This window comes from Oryx dammah, unplaced genomic scaffold (assembly GCF_014754425.2).
Source record: "Oryx dammah isolate SB20612 unplaced genomic scaffold, SCBI_Odam_1.1 HiC_scaffold_8, whole genome shotgun sequence".
Taxonomy (NCBI): Eukaryota; Metazoa; Chordata; class Mammalia; order Artiodactyla; family Bovidae; genus Oryx; species Oryx dammah.
The window spans coordinates 35,706,441-35,723,304 of NW_024070192.1; the positions used below are offsets into that span (position 1 = coordinate 35,706,441).

The 16,864-nt window shown below is 54.9% G+C and overlaps 4 protein-coding genes across 5 annotated transcripts; 2 read left to right on the plus strand and 2 right to left on the minus strand.

Annotated features, from left to right (window-relative positions):
- The first annotated feature begins 71 nt into the window (after positions 1-71).
- On the plus strand, positions 72-4,760 carry GP1BA (glycoprotein Ib platelet subunit alpha). Of its 2 annotated transcripts, XM_040243645.1 has the most exons (4): positions 72-708; positions 945-1,865; positions 3,262-3,376; positions 3,775-4,760. In XM_040243645.1, the coding sequence occupies exons 1-3, from the start codon at positions 547-549 to the stop codon at positions 3,340-3,342; spliced, it is 1,164 nt and encodes a 387-aa protein (XP_040099579.1). In that variant the 5' UTR covers positions 72-546; the 3' UTR covers positions 3,343-3,376; positions 3,775-4,760. The 2 variants fall into 2 exon arrangements, with proteins under 2 accessions (XP_040099579.1, XP_040099578.1); XM_040243644.1 differs by lacking the exons at positions 3,262-3,376; positions 3,775-4,760 and having other exon boundaries at positions 945-3,077.
- Positions 4,755-7,741, minus strand: SLC25A11 (solute carrier family 25 member 11). The gene is made up of 8 exons (XM_040243649.1): positions 7,458-7,741; positions 6,708-6,860; positions 6,415-6,621; positions 6,138-6,228; positions 5,966-6,056; positions 5,781-5,880; positions 5,637-5,688; positions 4,755-5,497 (listed from the first exon to the last, which is right to left on the minus strand). Exons 1-8 carry the CDS (start codon positions 7,550-7,552, stop codon positions 5,342-5,344), a joined length of 945 nt encoding a protein of 314 aa, XP_040099583.1. The 5' UTR covers positions 7,553-7,741; the 3' UTR covers positions 4,755-5,341.
- Positions 7,742-7,752: 11 nt separating this feature from the next.
- RNF167 (ring finger protein 167) lies at positions 7,753-12,394 on the plus strand. Its single transcript, XM_040243648.1, has 10 exons — positions 7,753-8,004; positions 8,141-8,642; positions 8,726-8,806; positions 9,988-10,113; positions 10,208-10,295; positions 10,455-10,545; positions 10,769-10,874; positions 11,017-11,110; positions 11,739-11,819; positions 11,898-12,394. The coding sequence occupies exons 2-10, from the start codon at positions 8,559-8,561 to the stop codon at positions 12,194-12,196; spliced, it is 1,050 nt and encodes a 349-aa protein (XP_040099582.1). The 5' UTR covers positions 7,753-8,004; positions 8,141-8,558; the 3' UTR covers positions 12,197-12,394.
- Positions 12,395-12,868: 474 nt separating this feature from the next.
- On the minus strand, positions 12,869-16,788 carry PFN1 (profilin 1). The gene is made up of 3 exons (XM_040243652.1): positions 15,466-16,788; positions 13,834-14,026; positions 12,869-13,219 (listed from the first exon to the last, which is right to left on the minus strand). Exons 1-3 carry the CDS (start codon positions 15,595-15,597, stop codon positions 13,122-13,124), a joined length of 423 nt encoding a protein of 140 aa, XP_040099586.1. The 5' UTR covers positions 15,598-16,788; the 3' UTR covers positions 12,869-13,121.
- Positions 16,789-16,864: the final 76 nt, after the last annotated feature.

Consider the following 16,864-nt stretch of genomic DNA (forward strand, 5'->3'; position numbering starts at 1 on the left):
ACTATATTCACTATCCTGGGATAAACCATAATAGAAAAGAATATAAATAAGAATGTATGTATGTGTATAACTGAGTCACTGGCAGTAACAGCAGAACAACACAACCTTGCCAATCAACTCCAATTCAATCAAAAATAAATTAAAAAAAGAAAAAAAATTACTGTCATGAGTCCCAAGGTGGGAGTGGCCTCAAGTGTGCGGGCTGTGGAAAACAAGACGGTGTGGAGGAAAGTGTGTCGGGTGGGTGGAGAGGGTCAGGGGTACATGGCAAGAACTGAGTCCATGGAGTAGGGGCCAGGTGGGAAGCAGCCTAGAGGAGAGTGAGGAGTGAGAGTGAGGCCAGGGTTAAAAGTAGGCAATTCTAAGAATGCAGCTGTGAAGGGGAAATGAGGGGGGCAGCTGGAGAGGTTTTTTAAGCCTGGAAGCAAGTGGTGGTTGTAGTCCACCCCCTATCTCCCCAAGGTAGGAGGAGAGCAGGAGAGAACAGAGCCAAAAGGAGGGCTCAGGGCAAGCTGTGGAAGGATGTGATAAGAGCTTGTGTCCAGGATGGAGGCTGTTCCCGGGTTCCGGGAGCCCATATCAGGCTGCCATTTCCTCCCCATCCCTACCCTCTTCCTGCCCTTAACCAGGCCCTCCCTGGAGCTGGAAGACAGAAGGACCAAGTCGCACCCTGGAAGAAGCTCTGTGTCTCCGGAGGTTCTTCTGCTGGTCTGTGAGCTGGGGCCAGGGCTCAGGGAGGCTGGGGCCTGAGGGAGGGATAACAGCCAAGGGCTGGAGCTAGTAGTTTAGGCTTTGCGGGGCAAGAGGAGGAGAGGGGAATGAAGGGAGAGTGGTGTGGGAGGTGAGTTTCTGGAACAATCCTAGAGGACGTAGTGGGGGCCAGGGCCTGGAGGCATACTGCTGGGGGCCCGAGGGGTGCCCACTCAAGCCCCCCTTGCCCACAGGTCACCATGGCCCTCCTCCTCTTGCTGCTCCTGCTGCCAAACCCTTCACACCCCGTCCCCATCTGTGAAGTCGGCAACAAGGACAGCCAGGTAGAAGTGAACTGTGAAAATAAGGGACTGAAGGCACCGCCTCCAAACCTGCAGGCCAACACCGCCATCCTCCACCTGGGTGAGAACCCTCTGGGCACTTTCTCCATGGCATCCGTGGTGAATCTGCCCCACCTCACTGAGCTGTTCCTGGGTAAGAGCCAGCTGACCAGCCTGCAGGCAGACGCGAAACTGCCGCGGCTGGAGGTCCTGAATCTAGCCCACAATAAGCTGAGAAGCCTGCCCGAGCTGGGACGGGCACTGCCAGCTCTCTCCATCCTGGACGTGTCCTTCAACAAGCTGACCTCGTTGCCTCCTAACGCTCTGCATGGCCTGAGCCACCTCCACGAGCTCTATCTGCGCGGAAACCAGCTGAGGACTCTGCCCCCTGAGCTCCTGGTGCCCACACCCCACCTGAGGAAGCTCAACCTGGCTGAAAACGAATTGCAAGAGCTGCCCACTGAGCTTCTGAAAGGGTTGGAGGAACTTGACACCCTTTACCTCCAAAAGAACAGGCTGCGCACGATACCAACGGGCTTCTTTGGGATGCTCCTCCTGCCTTACGCTTTTTTCCATAACAACTCCTGGTCCTGCGACTGCGGGATCCTCTATTTCAGCCGCTGGCTGCAGGACAACCCCAGCAACGTGTACGTATGGGAGGAGGATGTGGACATTAAGGCCATGACCCCCGATGTGAAGAGCGTTCAATGTGTCGATATGAATGGCATGTACGTCTACAAATTCTCGGGGGATGGCTGCAACATCCCTGGTGACGGGGACAACCTGGACTACGATGCATACGATGAGGAACAGGAGGTACCTGTCGTGAACACTGTAAGCAGCCTCTCTAGCCACACCACACAATGGGACCTGCTCTATTTAGCTCTGACTACTTCGCCAGGCAGTCAGGTGTCCTCCTTGCCTCCAGTTAAGAAACTGACCACGATACCAATTACTATAGACTCCATCACCTCCTCCAAAACTCTAAAACCCACTACTGAACCCCCCACAACCCCAACCACCCCAGAGCCCACAACCCCGACCACCCCAGAGCCCACAACCCCGACCACCCCACAGCCCACTACCCCAACCACCCCAGAACCCATAAGTGAGACTTTACAACCAACCATATTCTTAACCTCCACAGAATCCATTTCACTCCCCACTATCTTAGAATCCACCATAACCATCATCTCTGAATCTGACAACCTCTGGAAGGCCCAGGGATTGGCTAGTTCCAGTAACAACCCTCTTCTCAGCTCTGACTCTTGCTGTCTGTTCCTGGGCTTCTATATCTTGGGTCTCTTCTGGCTCCTGGTTGCCTCTGTGATCCTCATCCTGCTGCTCTGCTGGGTCCAGCAGGTGAAGACATGGGCCCTGGCCACGGCCACCCACACGGCATACCTGGAGCTGCAAAGGGGAAGGCAGGTGACGGTACACCGGGCCTGGCTACTTTTCTTCCAAGGCTTACTTCCCACTTTCCGCTCTAGTCTTTTCCTGTGGGTGCGGCCTGATGGCCGCATGGGGCCTCTGCAGGCGGGTCGGCGGCCTTCGGCCCTGAGCCTGGGTCGTGGTGGGGACCTGCTGGGGACAGTGGGTGTTAGGTACTCTGGCCACAGCCTCTGAGGGTGGGTGGTTTGGGGACCCTGAGACAGAGTCTGACTCTCCTGTTGGGGTCTAATAGGGGGCGGGTGGGTATGGGGCACAGGGTCAAGGAGGTCTTCATTACTGTGCCTTTATCAGGAGTCTCCCCCGCACACAGTCCCAGATCCAACAAATCATGGAGGCGTTGGAGGGGAGGTCATGGAACAGAGCTCCGTATGCTGGATAGATGGTGGGGTTCCCAGACCACTAGGTTATTACTAGCACTTTGGGGAAGTTTTATGAAAGAGCAAATAACTTTGTAAAAGTGGCTCCCAAGTGTACCTGTCGAGGAAAACTTGGAAAAAGATGTGCCAACGTGTGGGCCCTGAGTGTCTCTGGATGGTATAAATAGGGGTGGTTTTCTGTTCTTTTCCTCTGTTTACCATTTTAATGTTATTTGTACAATAAACATAATTTTAAAATGGAATTTTGTTTCTTTGGGTGGTGCAGGGAGAGGGAAACAAGGCTGGGGCGCCTTCACCAGCATTCCCAAGGCCCCAGCTGCCCCACCCTAGTTGCACTGCTCAGAAGCTCTAGTCCTGACCTGCGCCTCCCCTGCCTGGGGTGCCTTCCTTCTCTCCTCCAGGGGTCACCAACAACCAGGCCACCGCGAGCAAGTTCCAAGTCAAGAATCAGAAGTTTCCTGGGAGCTCAGGGATGCTACTGAGGGTATCTGCCTGCAGCCTGCAGTACTAGGCCAGGTGGGTGCTTCCTGGCACCGGGGGGCACCAGAAACACAGCTCTCCTGCTCTGCCCAGGGTGGCAGGGCAGGGCAGGGGAGGGCCTGACAGTGTGCACCATCTTGGTGGGTTTTACTGAGTTAATCTCAGGTTTCCTGCTATCAAGCCAGGAGGCAGGCAAATGGAGCCCACTTCCCTTCTCCAGGAGCCGCGGGCTCCGCCATTCCCCTTAGCATGCTGGGCAGACTTTCTCTCCTGCCTCTAGCCCAAGCCCAGACTTGGGGTCCAGAGAATGCGAGTGAGGACTAAGCATTTCTGGCTCCAGGGAGACCCCCTCCTCCTTTGGGTGGTGCAGGGAGAATCTTCCTAATGTGAAACCCTGACATTTCTTTTCTTGCTTTGAACTCTTCCCATAATAGAAGACAGCTCTTGAGCTTGGCCACCGACGACTTCTGTGCACCAATCCACCTAATGGTCCGGCTTCCCCTCTCCCAGCAAACACTTCACTGCCTGTGCTCCAGCTATTAGACTCTGCAGAGATTACCGGCTCCTCAGAGTTTCTCTAAGCCTTTGCTCTCAGAGGGCCAGGAATGCTTCCCCGCCCTGCTTCATTGACCAGTTGGTTACTGTGCAGTCTCTCCCGGCCCAGACCGGCCTGGGTGCTTCATGTCACCCTGCAATGGTCTGCTGGTGACTCTGTTTCTGTGTCACTCTCCCCTCTGGACTTGGAACTCTTTAAGGACAAGATCCAGGCTTCAAGTGTCCCTAAGCAGCTCCTGTGGCCCAGGCCAGCATGTGTGCAGAGCGGGTAGGACAAGAGGCAGAAGTAGGAGGACCAGGCTGCACCGCCAGGCTGTCAAGCTCAACTTCTGCTTCTACTGATGGGTTTTGCCAAGGGGACAGCTCCCAGCTGCTGCCTGCCTGTCCCCTGGCCTGGCTCCGGAGAAGCCTTCAGGCCTCAAGCACCAGGCTCTTCTTCCAACTGACCTTCCTATGTCCTTTTATGTCCTAAGAGGTTTCTAAACTTCTTGAGAGCAGGGCCTGGTATCTCACATCTAAAGAAACAAAGAAGGCAATCACCCTCCCCAGCCTGTGGCCCAGATCAAGTCTCTGGCAAACATCTTCCCCTTCCTAAGCCTCCAGGCTCTGGGGGCCTGACTGTGTGTCCACTCCATAACCTGCCCCCACCTCAAAGGTCAGCCTTCTTCTCTCAGGCTGTAATCCCTCCCTCTTCAGGCTGCAGAAGCAGTCACCAGACCCCCAAGGCTTTTCCTGGGGATTACATGAGACAAACTGGGTGTCTGCCGAGTTCTTGGGGGAGCGGCTGGGAAGACTGGAGTTTGGGTTTTTCTCATATGTCAGCTGCTGCAATATAACTGATTTATATATAACACTTGTATAAAAACTGTGAGTGCTCTTTCTTTAATAATTTTTCTTACAAACTCCAGTTTCTATTCTCCAGGAGCATCTGCTCATTTGTCCGGTCTCCTCCCCGTCCTGTGCCCACAACTCTCCAGATTTGGGGGTGGTGTCAGCAATCCAATTTATTGATTATGTCCTCAGGGAGGTGGAGGGAGGGCCACGTCCTCCTACTGCAGACCTTTGATCATCTTGACGGCTTCTGCTCTTTCCTGTCCCTTCAGCCCTGCCTTGGTTTCCCCAATGAGAAGGGAGGGGCTTCTGCTGTCCTATGCGCCCTGAAACTAATATCCAAGGAGGCCCCAGAAATCCCCAGTGAGCTTCCAAGGTCCCCCCAAGGTATAGCCAGGGACAGAGATGATGCTGATCAGGGCAGGGAGGGCAAGCTGGAGCTGGGCAGGACAGACCAAAGTCTTTAACCGTAGAGCAGGGAACCACACTGTGTTGGGAAAATAAATATAGGGGGCCCAGGGTAGCAGAGTCCAGGCCCCCAGGGTTGGGGGGCACTGTAGGAGCAGGGGGTGAAACGGAGGCCCGGATGCAGTGACTCCAGGCCCCTCACCCGCCTCAGCCACTGAGGAAGAGACGCTTGTAGGCCTTGTTCATCTGCTCCAAGAAGATGAAAGTGAGGACAGTGTGGGGGCCCAGGCGGGCATAGTATGGTGTAAAGCCCTTCCACAGGCTGAAGAAGCCCTCGTAGCGGACGACCTTCACCAGCACATCCTAGACAGGAAGGCAGGCAGGGCACTGAGGCTAGGACCTAGCCTCTGGGGTCCCCTTCCTCTTACCCAGCTACCCGCCTTCTCCCCCGGCCTCCCAGCATCCGATCCTGCAGCCCAAGCCCCAGGCTCTGGTTCCTCACCAGCCCATTCTTGTATTCTGGCTTCCCATCAATCATCCGCATGTTCTGGATCCTGAAGGACAGGAGGCAGGGACATGAGGACATAAGAGGACCTTTCTCATCCCTCTCCAGGCCCAGGTCTGTCCAGATTGTCCAGATACTCACCGGGTCTTGACAATGTCCACGGGCATGGAGGCCGCAGTGGTGACCAGGCCACTGATCATGCTAGCACAGAAGTGGCACAGGATGTTGTCAGAGAAGTAGCCTGGGGGAGGTGGAGCAGGGGGTGGCAGTCAGCTCGAAGCTGGTCCAGGCTAGCTGGGAGCTGAGGGCTCAGCTCTGGGTCTCACCTGAGTCCAGTAAAAACTGCTTGGACTGGGAGTAGGAGGCAAGCTGGGCGGCATTGACGACGACAGCCCGAGCCATGGTAGGGATGCAGCCCTGGGGTGAGGGGTGGAGGGGGAGTCAGAAATGCCCAAGACTGGACCCCAGGTCCCCTAAGTCTCCAGCCCCTCTACTCACCCTCCATAGTGTGAGGACCCCCTCTTCCTGGACAATTCGAAACAGGGCATTAAACACGTTTTTGTAGCCACGACGCTGGTCAACTGGAAGCCTGGTGGGAAGGCAAGGAGAGGCCAAGTTCAGGCTAGACCACTCTGCCCCCACAGGCGCAAAGAAAGGGAGGCCAGAATGCTGTGAATAGGTGAATGCTGTGCCCTAGATCTAGGATAAGAAATCACTTCTTTCATACTAGATTCCAGGGAATGGTGCTGGGGGCAGGCTCAGACCTATAACTCACCGGCCATCAGCGGTCATGCGGATAAGAGCCACCTCAGCTGGTGTCCCCACAAAGGCACCAGTTGCACCTGCAGTCATGCCAATCACGGCCTTCAGCAGAAAGCCAGGGGGTGTACCATCAGTCCCAGTCAGGCGCTCAAACAGCACGGTATAGATACCAAGGCGAGTAGTAGTGTAGGTGGCCTGGCGCAACAGGCCAGCTGATAGCCTGGGGAAGGGAGTGAAGGGGTCTGAGTCAAGCCCAGGTCTAGAGCTGTCAACCCACAACCTACCCCCATCCTTTGGCCCCAGTACCCGGTGTAAATGCCCCTCAGCCCTTCTGCCCTCAGGATGCTGGTGAAGGCATGGAAGCTGGTTTTGTACTCTCGTGTCTTGGCTCCTTCCCCACTCAGCTGCATCCGGTTCTTCACGAGGTCCAAGGGCTGCACAAAAACTGTAGCTCCCATCCTGGGGGAAGACAGGGGTAGCATCAACAGCTAGGTGTCTCAGATCTACCAAAGTCGGGTGGAGCTCAGCAACAAGAGGTCACAAAGGGCAGGGCCTGCCATGACACTGACTAAGTGTTCAGGAGCTGGTGGGCACGTGTACAAGAGTCTCTACCTGTATCAAGAGCAATGGGTCTTAAAAGTCCAGCAGTCCAGACGGGACCATGCAATGAAAGCGTTTCACGCAGCAACAAGGGTGTCAAGCAGTGACCCCGGGACTGCGTGCAGTCCAATCCAAGGAGAGGTGGGCATTCATGATCTGGGACCCCATATAGCCCAGCAGGAGCCACGCAATGACCTGAAACCCCATACAGTCCCGCAGTCAAGCAGTAGGTTGGGAAACTCAGGTGGTCTCGTGGGGCTCGTGCATGCAGCCCAGAGAGGCCCTGCGATGGGTGAAAAGATCCTGGCAGCCCATCAGGTTATCTTGCAATACGATGGGGACGGCACTGACCCCGTGTCAGCTCGGTTCACTGCAACACACCCAAAGAAGAACCGGGCCCGGTTCCTTGCACCCGTCCCTTCCTCCTCTTGTCCCATCCCTGGGGCCTGAGCTTACCCGGCCAGGCCCCCAAACAGGAACTTGACGGACTTAGGGGAGGTACGGGGCTTCCCGTCCATCCCAGAAGCCCCGGGACTCGCCGTCGCCGCCATCGCCACTCAATGGCCCTCGGATCGCGGTACCGTGCGCGCGCGGCCCCGCTCGCGCCCAAGGTGACACCGCGCGCGCAACAGGGGCGAGGGCGCGCGCGCACGCCCCTCCGGCTCTCAGGTCCAGCGCTAGCTGGAAGTTGGCGCAGGCGCAGGCGCGAGCGCAAAGGCGGCCGGGAGTAAGGCGGAGCTGAAGGAGGAGCTTCAAGAATGGGTGCGGGAAGGGGTGTGGCTGATTTTGGAAGCCGAAGCTAAGGCGCAATTTTTATCGAATTGGAATCGCGGGAAAACGGAGAGGAGGGTATCTAAAGATCTCGCGAGATGGACTGAGCTAGGCTAGTCAGAATTAGGCGGTCTCTCGCGATACATAGAGGAAGCTGTCAGCTGGTGGGAGGGAAATGTGATGAGGCCTCTCGCGAGACTTGAAGGTACCGCGGCGGCCAGGAGGAGGACAGGTTTGTAAACTGGGGTGCTGCAGGGTCCTAGGCACTAGCGGGAAAACGACTAAGTAGTCATCTGATGCATCGGTGCTCCTTTCATCGCCACAGGCACTGCCTCCACCTCTGACCTTTCTTTTAATTGGTCTTTTAGAACCGGAAGTCCTTAGTCGTGAGCGTCCAATGCTGGAAGCAGCCTGACTTTCTTTGCCGGAAACTCTTTTCCACGGGAGGGGAAGACGGCCCACCTGGCCGGAAGTCCCACCCCTTTGAGCTCCCCCTCCCTTCCAGAAGTTTTTCTGTCACCTGTGCTGGTCTCCGTCCCCTTTCCCGGTTTTATTCCTATATCAGGAAAGGATTATTTTTAGTCTCTCCCTCCCAGCTCCAATAGACTAGTTGGGTACCTCACTCCCCGAGTCGGAGGTCCTTTCCCGAGCCCCCATGTAGCTGGGAAGTGGGACCTGGGGGTGGTTGGACCCCTGGGATCCTGAAGGAGGGCCAGAGAGGGCGCAGAACTCCGTTTCTGTTCCTGTTATCCGCACGCGGCCCCCTCCGCCTCTTCTCCCGCTGCCATGCACCCTGCGGCCTTCCCGCTTCCTGTGGTTGTGGTCACTGTGCTGTGGGGAGCGGCCCCCAGCCGGGGGCTCATTCGAGCGGTGAGTCGGAGGGGCCAATGGGGGGAAGGGCGCTGAAGGGAGAGGTTGCAGACTAAAGGGCCAATACGGACTCTTGTCCGCAGATCTCGGACCACAATGCCAGCATGGACTTTGCAGACCTCCCAGCTCTCTTTGGGGCTGCTTTGAGCCAGGAGGGACTTCAGGTGATTTTCTTCCCTTTTTCCTGTTTCCTTAAATTATCTCTCCTGGGTAGAGGTTCAGGAGGCTTTCTTGGATGAAGCTGTTAGTGGGGAAAGTGTCAAGTTAGTACTAAGTGCAAGAGCACGTCTAGTGTGGTGGCATCCAGAATCTGGAGATAAAAGACAAAGTCTACTCCTAGAACTCTGGGCCTTGGAAGGGAAACTGAAAGTGGACTAAGATAACAGGTAGGGCTAGTGGCGCTTATCAGTAGGGTCTCTAGAGCCAATTACTGCCCTTATGATCTTCACAAGTTAAGTATCTCTCTGAGCCTTAGTTTGTTTTACTGTAAAATGGGAAAGTAATAGAACTTATCACAGGATTATTGGGAGGATTAAATTAGATAAGCAGTTTTGTAGTACTTTTTCACAGACTATATAGCAAGAACTCAGCTGGGCCATAAATACCAGTATTGTTGTTTGTAAGATGGGTAATTGGAAAATTAAAGGGAGGTGTTAAGAAATAAAATTCAACAGGACTGAATTTTAAAGTTCTTACTGGCTTTTATTTAATGACCCATGAATCGGGCAGCATTCCACCCAGCAGATAGGTCTCTGAAGAACTATACAAAATGAAAGATTTACGGGCAGAAAGGGGGAGGACAAGGAAGTTATACCAGCAAAGATTTGTTTGTGGCAAAATCACCTTGCTTTAGGGGACAGAAAGGGTCTGTCAGGCAGATTACTTCACTAATGCTGACCATGTAACTCCAGATAGACTGGTTTAAGATTCCATTCTTGGGGGAAGTATTGATTTGGTAACAGGGGGCTCAGCGCAAATACCTCCTTTTTTTTTTTTTAAACAAGTATGTACTAGAGCAGGGAATGTGAAATAACTTGAGAAAGTGATGTGGATGAATGGAGAACTGAGTGGGGAACTGGAAGGCCGAAGAATTAGCCAGGAGTGGGGGTACAGATTAGCTCATGTGGGAAAGAGAGAAATGATGCAGAATCTAGTAAAGGGCTGTTGTTTGCCCAGAATTGCATCTTCAGAAGGTTAAGAGGTAGATTTCCAACTGGTGTGGTTGCTCAGACCAACCCCAGGAACGAGGATGTGCGGGATGTGGGAGCCAGTGTGCATGGTGGAACCTGTGGGGAGCAGAACCGAGGGAGATGAAATCCGACTGTTGTTTGCTTCTCTTCCCCAGGGCTTCCTTGTGGAGGCTCACCCAGACAATGCCTGCAGCCCCATTGCCCCACCACCCCCAGCCCCGGTCAACGGGTCAGTCTTTATTGCACTGCTTCGAAGATTCGACTGCAACTTTGACCTCAAGGTTGCTGAATGTGGTGTGGGAGCTGGGAGGGTGAGCACCAGGAATGAAAGGTGGCAACGCCCATGACGGTTTCTTATCTGCCTTTTCTCCCTAGGTCCTAAATGCTCAGAAGGCTGGGTATGGTGCAGCTGTGGTACACAATGTGAATTCCAATGAACTTCTGAACATGGTGTGGAATAGTGGTAAGGCTGGAATCTGCATTTTCAGTAGAGCTTAGACTGAGAGGATGGCAGGAGGGGTGGAGCCTTAGGGAAATCAGTGCTTTGGGTGGGATGGGACAAGAGAGTCAAAGGATTCGTGTGGCAGCTTGGGTCCCCAGTGGAATGCCCTCATCCCTGCAGAGGAAATCCAGCAGCAGATCTGGATCCCGTCTGTGTTTATTGGGGAGAGGAGCTCCGAGTACCTGCGTGCCCTCTTTGTCTACGAGAAGGGGTAGGACCTGTCCCTCCTTCCTACTCTTCCTTCAGCACTTCCATGCCATCCTGGAGCCCAAGCCTGTGCCCCAACTATTCAGCCTCAGGCCCATCATACTCTTCCTCTTGGTACTTTCTCCCCCATTCGCCCCCCCCCCCCGGTCCAGAGCCAGTTACTTTGTCTCTCTTTCTTTGCCCTTTTGCCTTTTCCACCCCTCTGATATTGGTCTTCCTTTTCCCAGGGCTCGGGTGCTTCTGGTCCCAGACAATAGCTTCCCCTTGGGCTATTACCTCATCCCTTTCACAGGGATTGTAGGACTGCTGGTTTTGGCCATGGGAGCAGTGATGGTGAGTAGCTCAGGGACCAAGATGGGAAGAGTCAAGGCCAGATTTTAAAGCCAGATTGGCTCTGGGGTTGCAAGACAGGGATGGTTTGTACTGGATTGTCCAGATTTCTTCTAAGACTGATGCATCCACTCCCTTTCACCAGATAGTTCGTTGCATCCAGCATAGGAAACGGCTCCAGCGGAATCGACTGACCAAAGAGCAGCTGAAACAGATCCCTACACATGACTATCAGAAGGGTGAGGAGGGTTAAGAGCAGGCTTTTCCCACCACTTATCTGGTTCTGAAGGAGTTGAAGCCCAGGAGATAAGGGGCAGAGATGGCAGGGAGATGTCAGTTTGAGATGCCATCTTTCCTTTTTAAACCCGTACATAAAAGGACAGAACAGGTTTAGAGCAGGAGATGGAAAGCAAAGATGATTAAATGGAATAGTTGGGGGGAGGGGGAAAGATGGAGGACCTTTCTCGTAAATGAGAAGGTGGATAAAGCAGAAAAATGGAAGGAGTGGGGAAGATGCTGCCAGAGAAGGAAGGCACAGGTAAGAAGGGGCTGGGTCTTCAGGCCTGGAGCCTTCAATGCCCTTATAAGGCTATGGCAGAAGCCCCACCCCACTTCCTCTCCTCCCACTCACTATCTCTCCACTCACACTAACCCCCAGAAAACTCACTTCCCTTCTTACCTCTGCTTCTCTTTGCTTGTGCCTTCTAACCCCAGATTCCTCATGTTCCACCCTGCTCATCTTAGCTCTTCCTCTGGCTCTTTAGAGACAGAAAAATATCTTGCAGGTTTAGCACAGGCCTCCCAGAATGACTTCTTGTGGGCCCTGGTTCAGAATGGCTCTGTAAAAAGACTTTCTTCTTCCGCTAGGAGACCAGTATGATGTGTGTGCCATCTGCCTGGACGAATATGAGGATGGGGACAAGCTGAGGGTACTCCCCTGTGCTCACGGTGAGGCCCTCACTTCCTGTGCCCATGTCCCCAGGCCCCCAGCAGGCATCAGGTGCTTTACTTCATTCCTCTTGGCAGCTTATCACAGCCGCTGTGTGGACCCCTGGCTCACTCAAACCCGGAAGACCTGCCCCATCTGCAAGCAGCCTGTGCATCGGGGTCCTGGGGATGATGAGCAGGAGGAAGAAACCCAGGGCCAAGAGGGTGATGAGGAAGGGGAGCCAAGGGACCAGCCTGTCTCAGAACGGACCCCTCTTCTGGGCTCCAGCCCCACACCTCCCTCCTCGTTTGGCTCTCTAGCTCCAGCACCCCTTGTCTTTCCTGGGTCTTCAACAGACCCCTCACCCTCTACCTCTTCAGCTGCTATCCTGGTTTAATACTCCCCTCCCCACCACCTCTGATGACCTATTTGCACAGCCCCTCTTCCTCTCTCCAGTCTTCTAGTTTTGAGGGATAGGAAACACTTCTACCCCAGGTTTCTCCCCTTACCCAGCTCCATCCTTTTGAAGGGGTTGGGGGCACAAAGGGACAGGGTCTTCACTTACTGGGTTAATAAAATTGTTTTTGTGGACTAAGGAAGGGGGAGATCATTCTCACACAGGGAAATGTATTATCTTTTGGGGAACTGCCCCTTTCTACCATACAGGGGCGTGCGGAGAGGGGAGGCTAACCTGCCGTCTTGGGGACAGCCCCAGTAGGCATCTGTTGTGACTCAGAGAGGGAGAGCCCCACCCACACATGAGGATGACTCAACTGGCTCTGCCTTGCCCGCAGGCCTGGACCCATTCTCTGGTCTGGATGGCTCTGTTCCATTATCCACCAATTCAGCTAGCTAGCACACTGGGGACCTAGGGCTGGATATGTTATTGGAGAAGGCCTGGCCAATTTGGCCAGGTGTTTAATCCTGGACATGAAAGTAAGAAGCTCAAAATCTTAGACTTTGTAGTCCCTAAACTCTCCTGCCACTTCTAACCCCAAGCCAGGATAAAGGAGACAGGTCACAAGAGCTGTCCTCCATCCTGACACCCAGGCTAAAACCACACAGCACCTTGTTAGTAGAATCTTTTTTATTCAGAAAAAAAACCCAAAAAACAAAAAAGTTTTCCAACCACACACAGGAGGGGTATGGGTTGGGGGCAGGGGGTGTCTGTCCATCCAGCCCAGGTCCCCAGCCCATGTGGTTTTGGCAGCAATAAGGGGTGTGGGGTAATGGCCCAAAAAATAAAAATGGTGTATGTATGTGTGTGGGAAGGAGAGGGGTGCAAAAGCAGTGGGGAGTGGTGAGGGGAGGGCCAGACGAGGTCAGTACTGGGAACGCCGCAGGTGAGAAGCCATTTCATAACATTTCTTGTTGATCATACCGCCGTGGACACCTTCTTTGCCCATCAGCAGGACTAGCGCTGGAGGAAAGAGAAAGGAGGCTAGGACCCAGGTGTCACCACCCCACCCCCTGCCAGCTGTTCAGCAGCTGTCCAACCCTGGGGGCTGTAACCCAACCTCATCTCTCCCAACCCCCCACACACAGGCAGGCTGTCAGTCACCCTGAAACAATAGGTCTTTTCAAAAGGGGAAAATCAAGCTTAAAGGCTGGAAAGGAGCACAGTAAAATTTAGGGGTCAAAGGCTCCCGGACTGTTGACTCGTGTTCAGGCTAGAAATGGCTGTGGATGAGCCGGCCACCTCCCAAGTTTTCACAAAAGAGCTCAAAAGACAAGAACAAAATGCTGACTTTGGATGAACCTTTTACCTCCTCCAAGAAAACAGGGAGTTTCTCCTCTGAAAATGCTCAAGGTAAGAAGGAACTTAAGAGGTAATACAGTTCAACTTCTTTACACCGTATGGTGAGGAACTGAGACAGAACTAGAGGAACAATTCAATGCCCCAGCATCCAGCAAGCTGGGAGTAGAAACCTGGTTTGATCCTTTCATACTAAGTGACCACACAGAAGAACCCGAAAGATTAACAAAAGGAGGTACGTTAGGGATTTTGGAGCTAGAGAATGGGTAAGAACTCACTCTTGGCAGTCATGGTGACAGTGATATTGAAAGTTGGGGCTCCACCAGTGCTCTTGGTACGAAGATCCATGGTAAATTCTCCATCCTGCAGCAGTGAGTCCCGGATCACAGAACATTTCTGGCCCCCAAGCGTTAGCCCATTCACGAAAAAACTTGACCGGTCTTTGCCAACCAGGATACCGACCTCAGCAGGCTGAAAAGGGAACCAAGCACCCAGCAAGTTAGTCAATACACCAAAGTTCCCACCTGTCTTCCATTTCTCAAGGAAGCTAAGCCCCCTGAGGTGAAACGTGTATGTCATGTGCTTTGTACACATTGGTGAAATTTGAGAAACTCAGGATTGTTGGAAGTGCACAAAAATATGACCTTGAAACCTAGAGAACGGTAATAGGAAGGGACAACATGGTCCTCTGACTCAGATGTCGATTTAGATGTCGTTTAATAGGGAAAGTAAACCCAGTAAATAAATGGGGCCAAAAACCAGTTAAGAGAATGGAGTGGAGAGCCTTGGATGCTCAGAACTCTCCTTCAGGAAAAGCAGAAGCGAAGAGGGGAAGGGAGGGGGCGGGCAAAGCAGGAGAAGCAACTTTGCCCTTATTTGGTCAAAGGTTCTGCAGGAGTTGTTAGGGGCCCGGACGCCTGGGTCTCTAAGTAACCTAGAGTTTAGGTTCAGGTATCTATGCTCTAAGATGAGCAAGCAGATGCCTGGGGGCATTCGGGGAAAGTTGAACTTTTGGAGGGGGCCTGGGGCTAGATCCGACAAGCCAGCTCTCGGGTCTAGATACCCCGGGGAACGTATCTTCCCCTCCCCCTTACACCCCAAATCCCCACATCCGGTCCCCTCCCGCCCGGAAATCCCCTTCCCCCCCTTTCGAACTTCCGCTCCCCCTCCCCACTTCCGGGCAGTGTGGACAGGGGAGGTGGTAATCGGGACAGCAGTAGTCATCCCTTCTTCCTTCACTTATACTGTCCTAGAACTTCTCACAAAGTTCCCCTGCTCCAGGCCCTGCCGGATGGCGGGAAGGGAAGGCGCGGGGACTCCCGGGACTGGTCTCTCAAGAATGCTGAGACCGACCGGCCGACTGGCGGGGAGGGGGTCGTCGTGGGGCGCCCTAGCCCTCTCTAATGCAGTTGGGAGGGGCAGGGAACCCACGGAGATCGGGCTAAGGACCCAGGCCATGCGACTGGGGCTCCCTCCCGTTTCAGAGGAACAATAGTGGAAGGGGCGCGAGCTGGCGGCCGGAAGTGGAGCTAGGGGTCCCGGGGTCCCCAAGTCCCTGCTCAATCAAAATCCCGGGTAGAAACTACGGCGCGTGCCCGACCCGCCCTGGAGGAGGCGGAAGTGGGCCGCCGCACCGGGAGGCGCACCCTCCCCGCCCCGTGCCCCGGATGTAACGCCCCGTCGCGGAAAGCGGGGCGGCGGGCGGGCTGGGCGCCGCCGCCCGGGGCGGAGGACTCAGGGGGCCATGGAGGGGCCCGCTCACGTGCAGCCGCCATTCGCGCCACTTCCAGGGCAAGGACCAGGTCACGGCCTTTCGCCGCCCTCCGCAGACCGCGCCCGCCCCCACCCGAGTCCCTCCCTCAAGAGTCCAAGCCGGGCCAGTTCCCAGGACTGTGCAGGCCTCTCAGTACCGTGATGTTGACGAAGGTCTTGCCGGGGACGGCGGCCCAGACGGAGGGCGAGTCCTTATAGCCCACGATGGCTGCGTCCTGACAGGTCCCGTCCGCCATGAGGTTGTCGATGTAGGCGTTCCACCCGGCCATGGCGCTGCTATTGGGGCTGCTCTCGGGGCTGCTGCTGGGGCCGCGGGCTGGCGGGCGGGGGGAGACGGAGAGCTTGGGGCACGCGCTGCCGTCCGGACCGCGGCTCTGCTAGCTGTGCAGCAGCCCTCGCACCGCCACTTCCTGCTCCTCCCCACCCCCCTAGATTTTTATTTGCAAAGGGCGGTGGGGGCGGGGCTTGCTCCCCACTCCCTCTCTCCCTCCCCTCGCCTGCCCAGATACCGAACTTTGCAAATGCATTTTAAAAAATCCCTCCCCCTATTGCAAAATTTGCAGAGTTCGATGGAAAGCGAGGCAAAAAGAATGGGGGTGGGTGGGGACGGGTTAAGGTTAGGGCCCGCTCCACTCCGCCTAAACTATCAGACTTTAGTGGAAGGAAAGGTAGTGAGCCAGAGGGAAGAAGGAAAGTGAAAGAAGTAAGAATTAGCAAACTGCAAATTTAGCAAATTAAAGAGGATTCGGGTAACTCAGGGTTAAACAGAACGACTCCCCCTTCCCCCACCTCTGCCGGGGGCAGGAACGGCGGGCGGCGGCGGGGCGCGTGCGCCGCGCGCCTGCGCCCGGGCCGGGAGGGAAAGCGCGTGGGGCGGTTGGGGCAGACGGCGGGCTTCGCGGGCGCGCGCCCGGGCGCGCCAAGCGGGACGGATTTGGACCCTCGGCGAAGGCAGGCAGTCCGGGGACGTGTCTCCCGCCGGGCGGAAGGGGCGGAGGCGAGGCGTGGCGTGTGCCTGGCCGCTTCTGCCCTCTTGATTTTATTTATTCAAGAAGTAAAGTAGTAAAAGAGAATTTGACCAAATACCCCCGGCCGTCTTCAGAACTGAAGGCACCCACCAGGGACACTTCTGTCCCCAGCATCTGCCCGGGCGGCACAAGCGGTACTCACTGGAGCCCACCTCGACTCCAGGGGATTGTGACTCACTGGATCAGCTCCAGCCTCATTCCTCACTCCACGTCCCAGCCCTTCCCGAACCCCGGTCAGCAGTTTGGGTCACCGGCTGTGCCCCTTGGCCCGTGTCTGCAGAGGTCATTGAGCACCGTGGGGCCAGACGGGCGGGCCTATTTTCCAAGGCGGAAGAATACTAAGCGGTTTTTCAAGATTGCAACTTTTTCAAGAGGAGGAAAGTCCCTTCAACTTTGCCCTTTTGGGTTTTTCTTTTTTTCTTTTTCAGTAAAACTTAGGTTAAGAACTTGTGTGCGATGAGTTCGCTGGCTATCCACCGGGAAGCGGGCGGGGCAGGACCCGGAGTCC

Coding starts and splice junctions, on each gene's coding strand:
- GP1BA (XM_040243644.1), top strand. CDS start 547: ATGGAGGCTGTTCCCGGGTTCCGGGAGCCCATATCAGGCTGCCATTTC. Junction 709..944: donor CTCCGGAGGTTCTTCTGCTG/GTCTGTGAGCTG, acceptor CCTTGCCCACAG/GTCACCATGGCCCTCCTCCT.
- SLC25A11 (XM_040243649.1), bottom strand. CDS start 7,552: ATGGCGGCGACGGCGAGTCCCGGGGCTTCTGGGATGGACGGGAAGCCC. Junction 5,689..5,780: donor GTGGACATTGTCAAGACCCG/GTGAGTATCTGG, acceptor CCTGTCCTTCAG/GATCCAGAACATGCGGATGA. Junction 5,498..5,636: donor CAGAATACAAGAATGGGCTG/GTGAGGAACCAG, acceptor CTTCCTGTCTAG/GATGTGCTGGTGAAGGTCGT.
- PFN1 (XM_040243652.1), bottom strand. CDS start 15,597: ATGGCCGGGTGGAACGCCTACATCGACAACCTCATGGCGGACGGGACC. Junction 14,027..15,465: donor AGACCTTCGTCAACATCACG/GTACTGAGAGGC, acceptor TTCCCTTTTCAG/CCTGCTGAGGTCGGTATCCT. Junction 13,220..13,833: donor TGTCACCATGACTGCCAAGA/GTGAGTTCTTAC, acceptor TCTTTCCTCCAG/CGCTAGTCCTGCTGATGGGC.
- RNF167 (XM_040243648.1), top strand. CDS start 8,559: ATGCACCCTGCGGCCTTCCCGCTTCCTGTGGTTGTGGTCACTGTGCTG. Junction 11,111..11,738: donor TACACATGACTATCAGAAGG/GTGAGGAGGGTT, acceptor TTCTTCCGCTAG/GAGACCAGTATGATGTGTGT. Junction 11,820..11,897: donor GGTACTCCCCTGTGCTCACG/GTGAGGCCCTCA, acceptor TCCTCTTGGCAG/CTTATCACAGCCGCTGTGTG.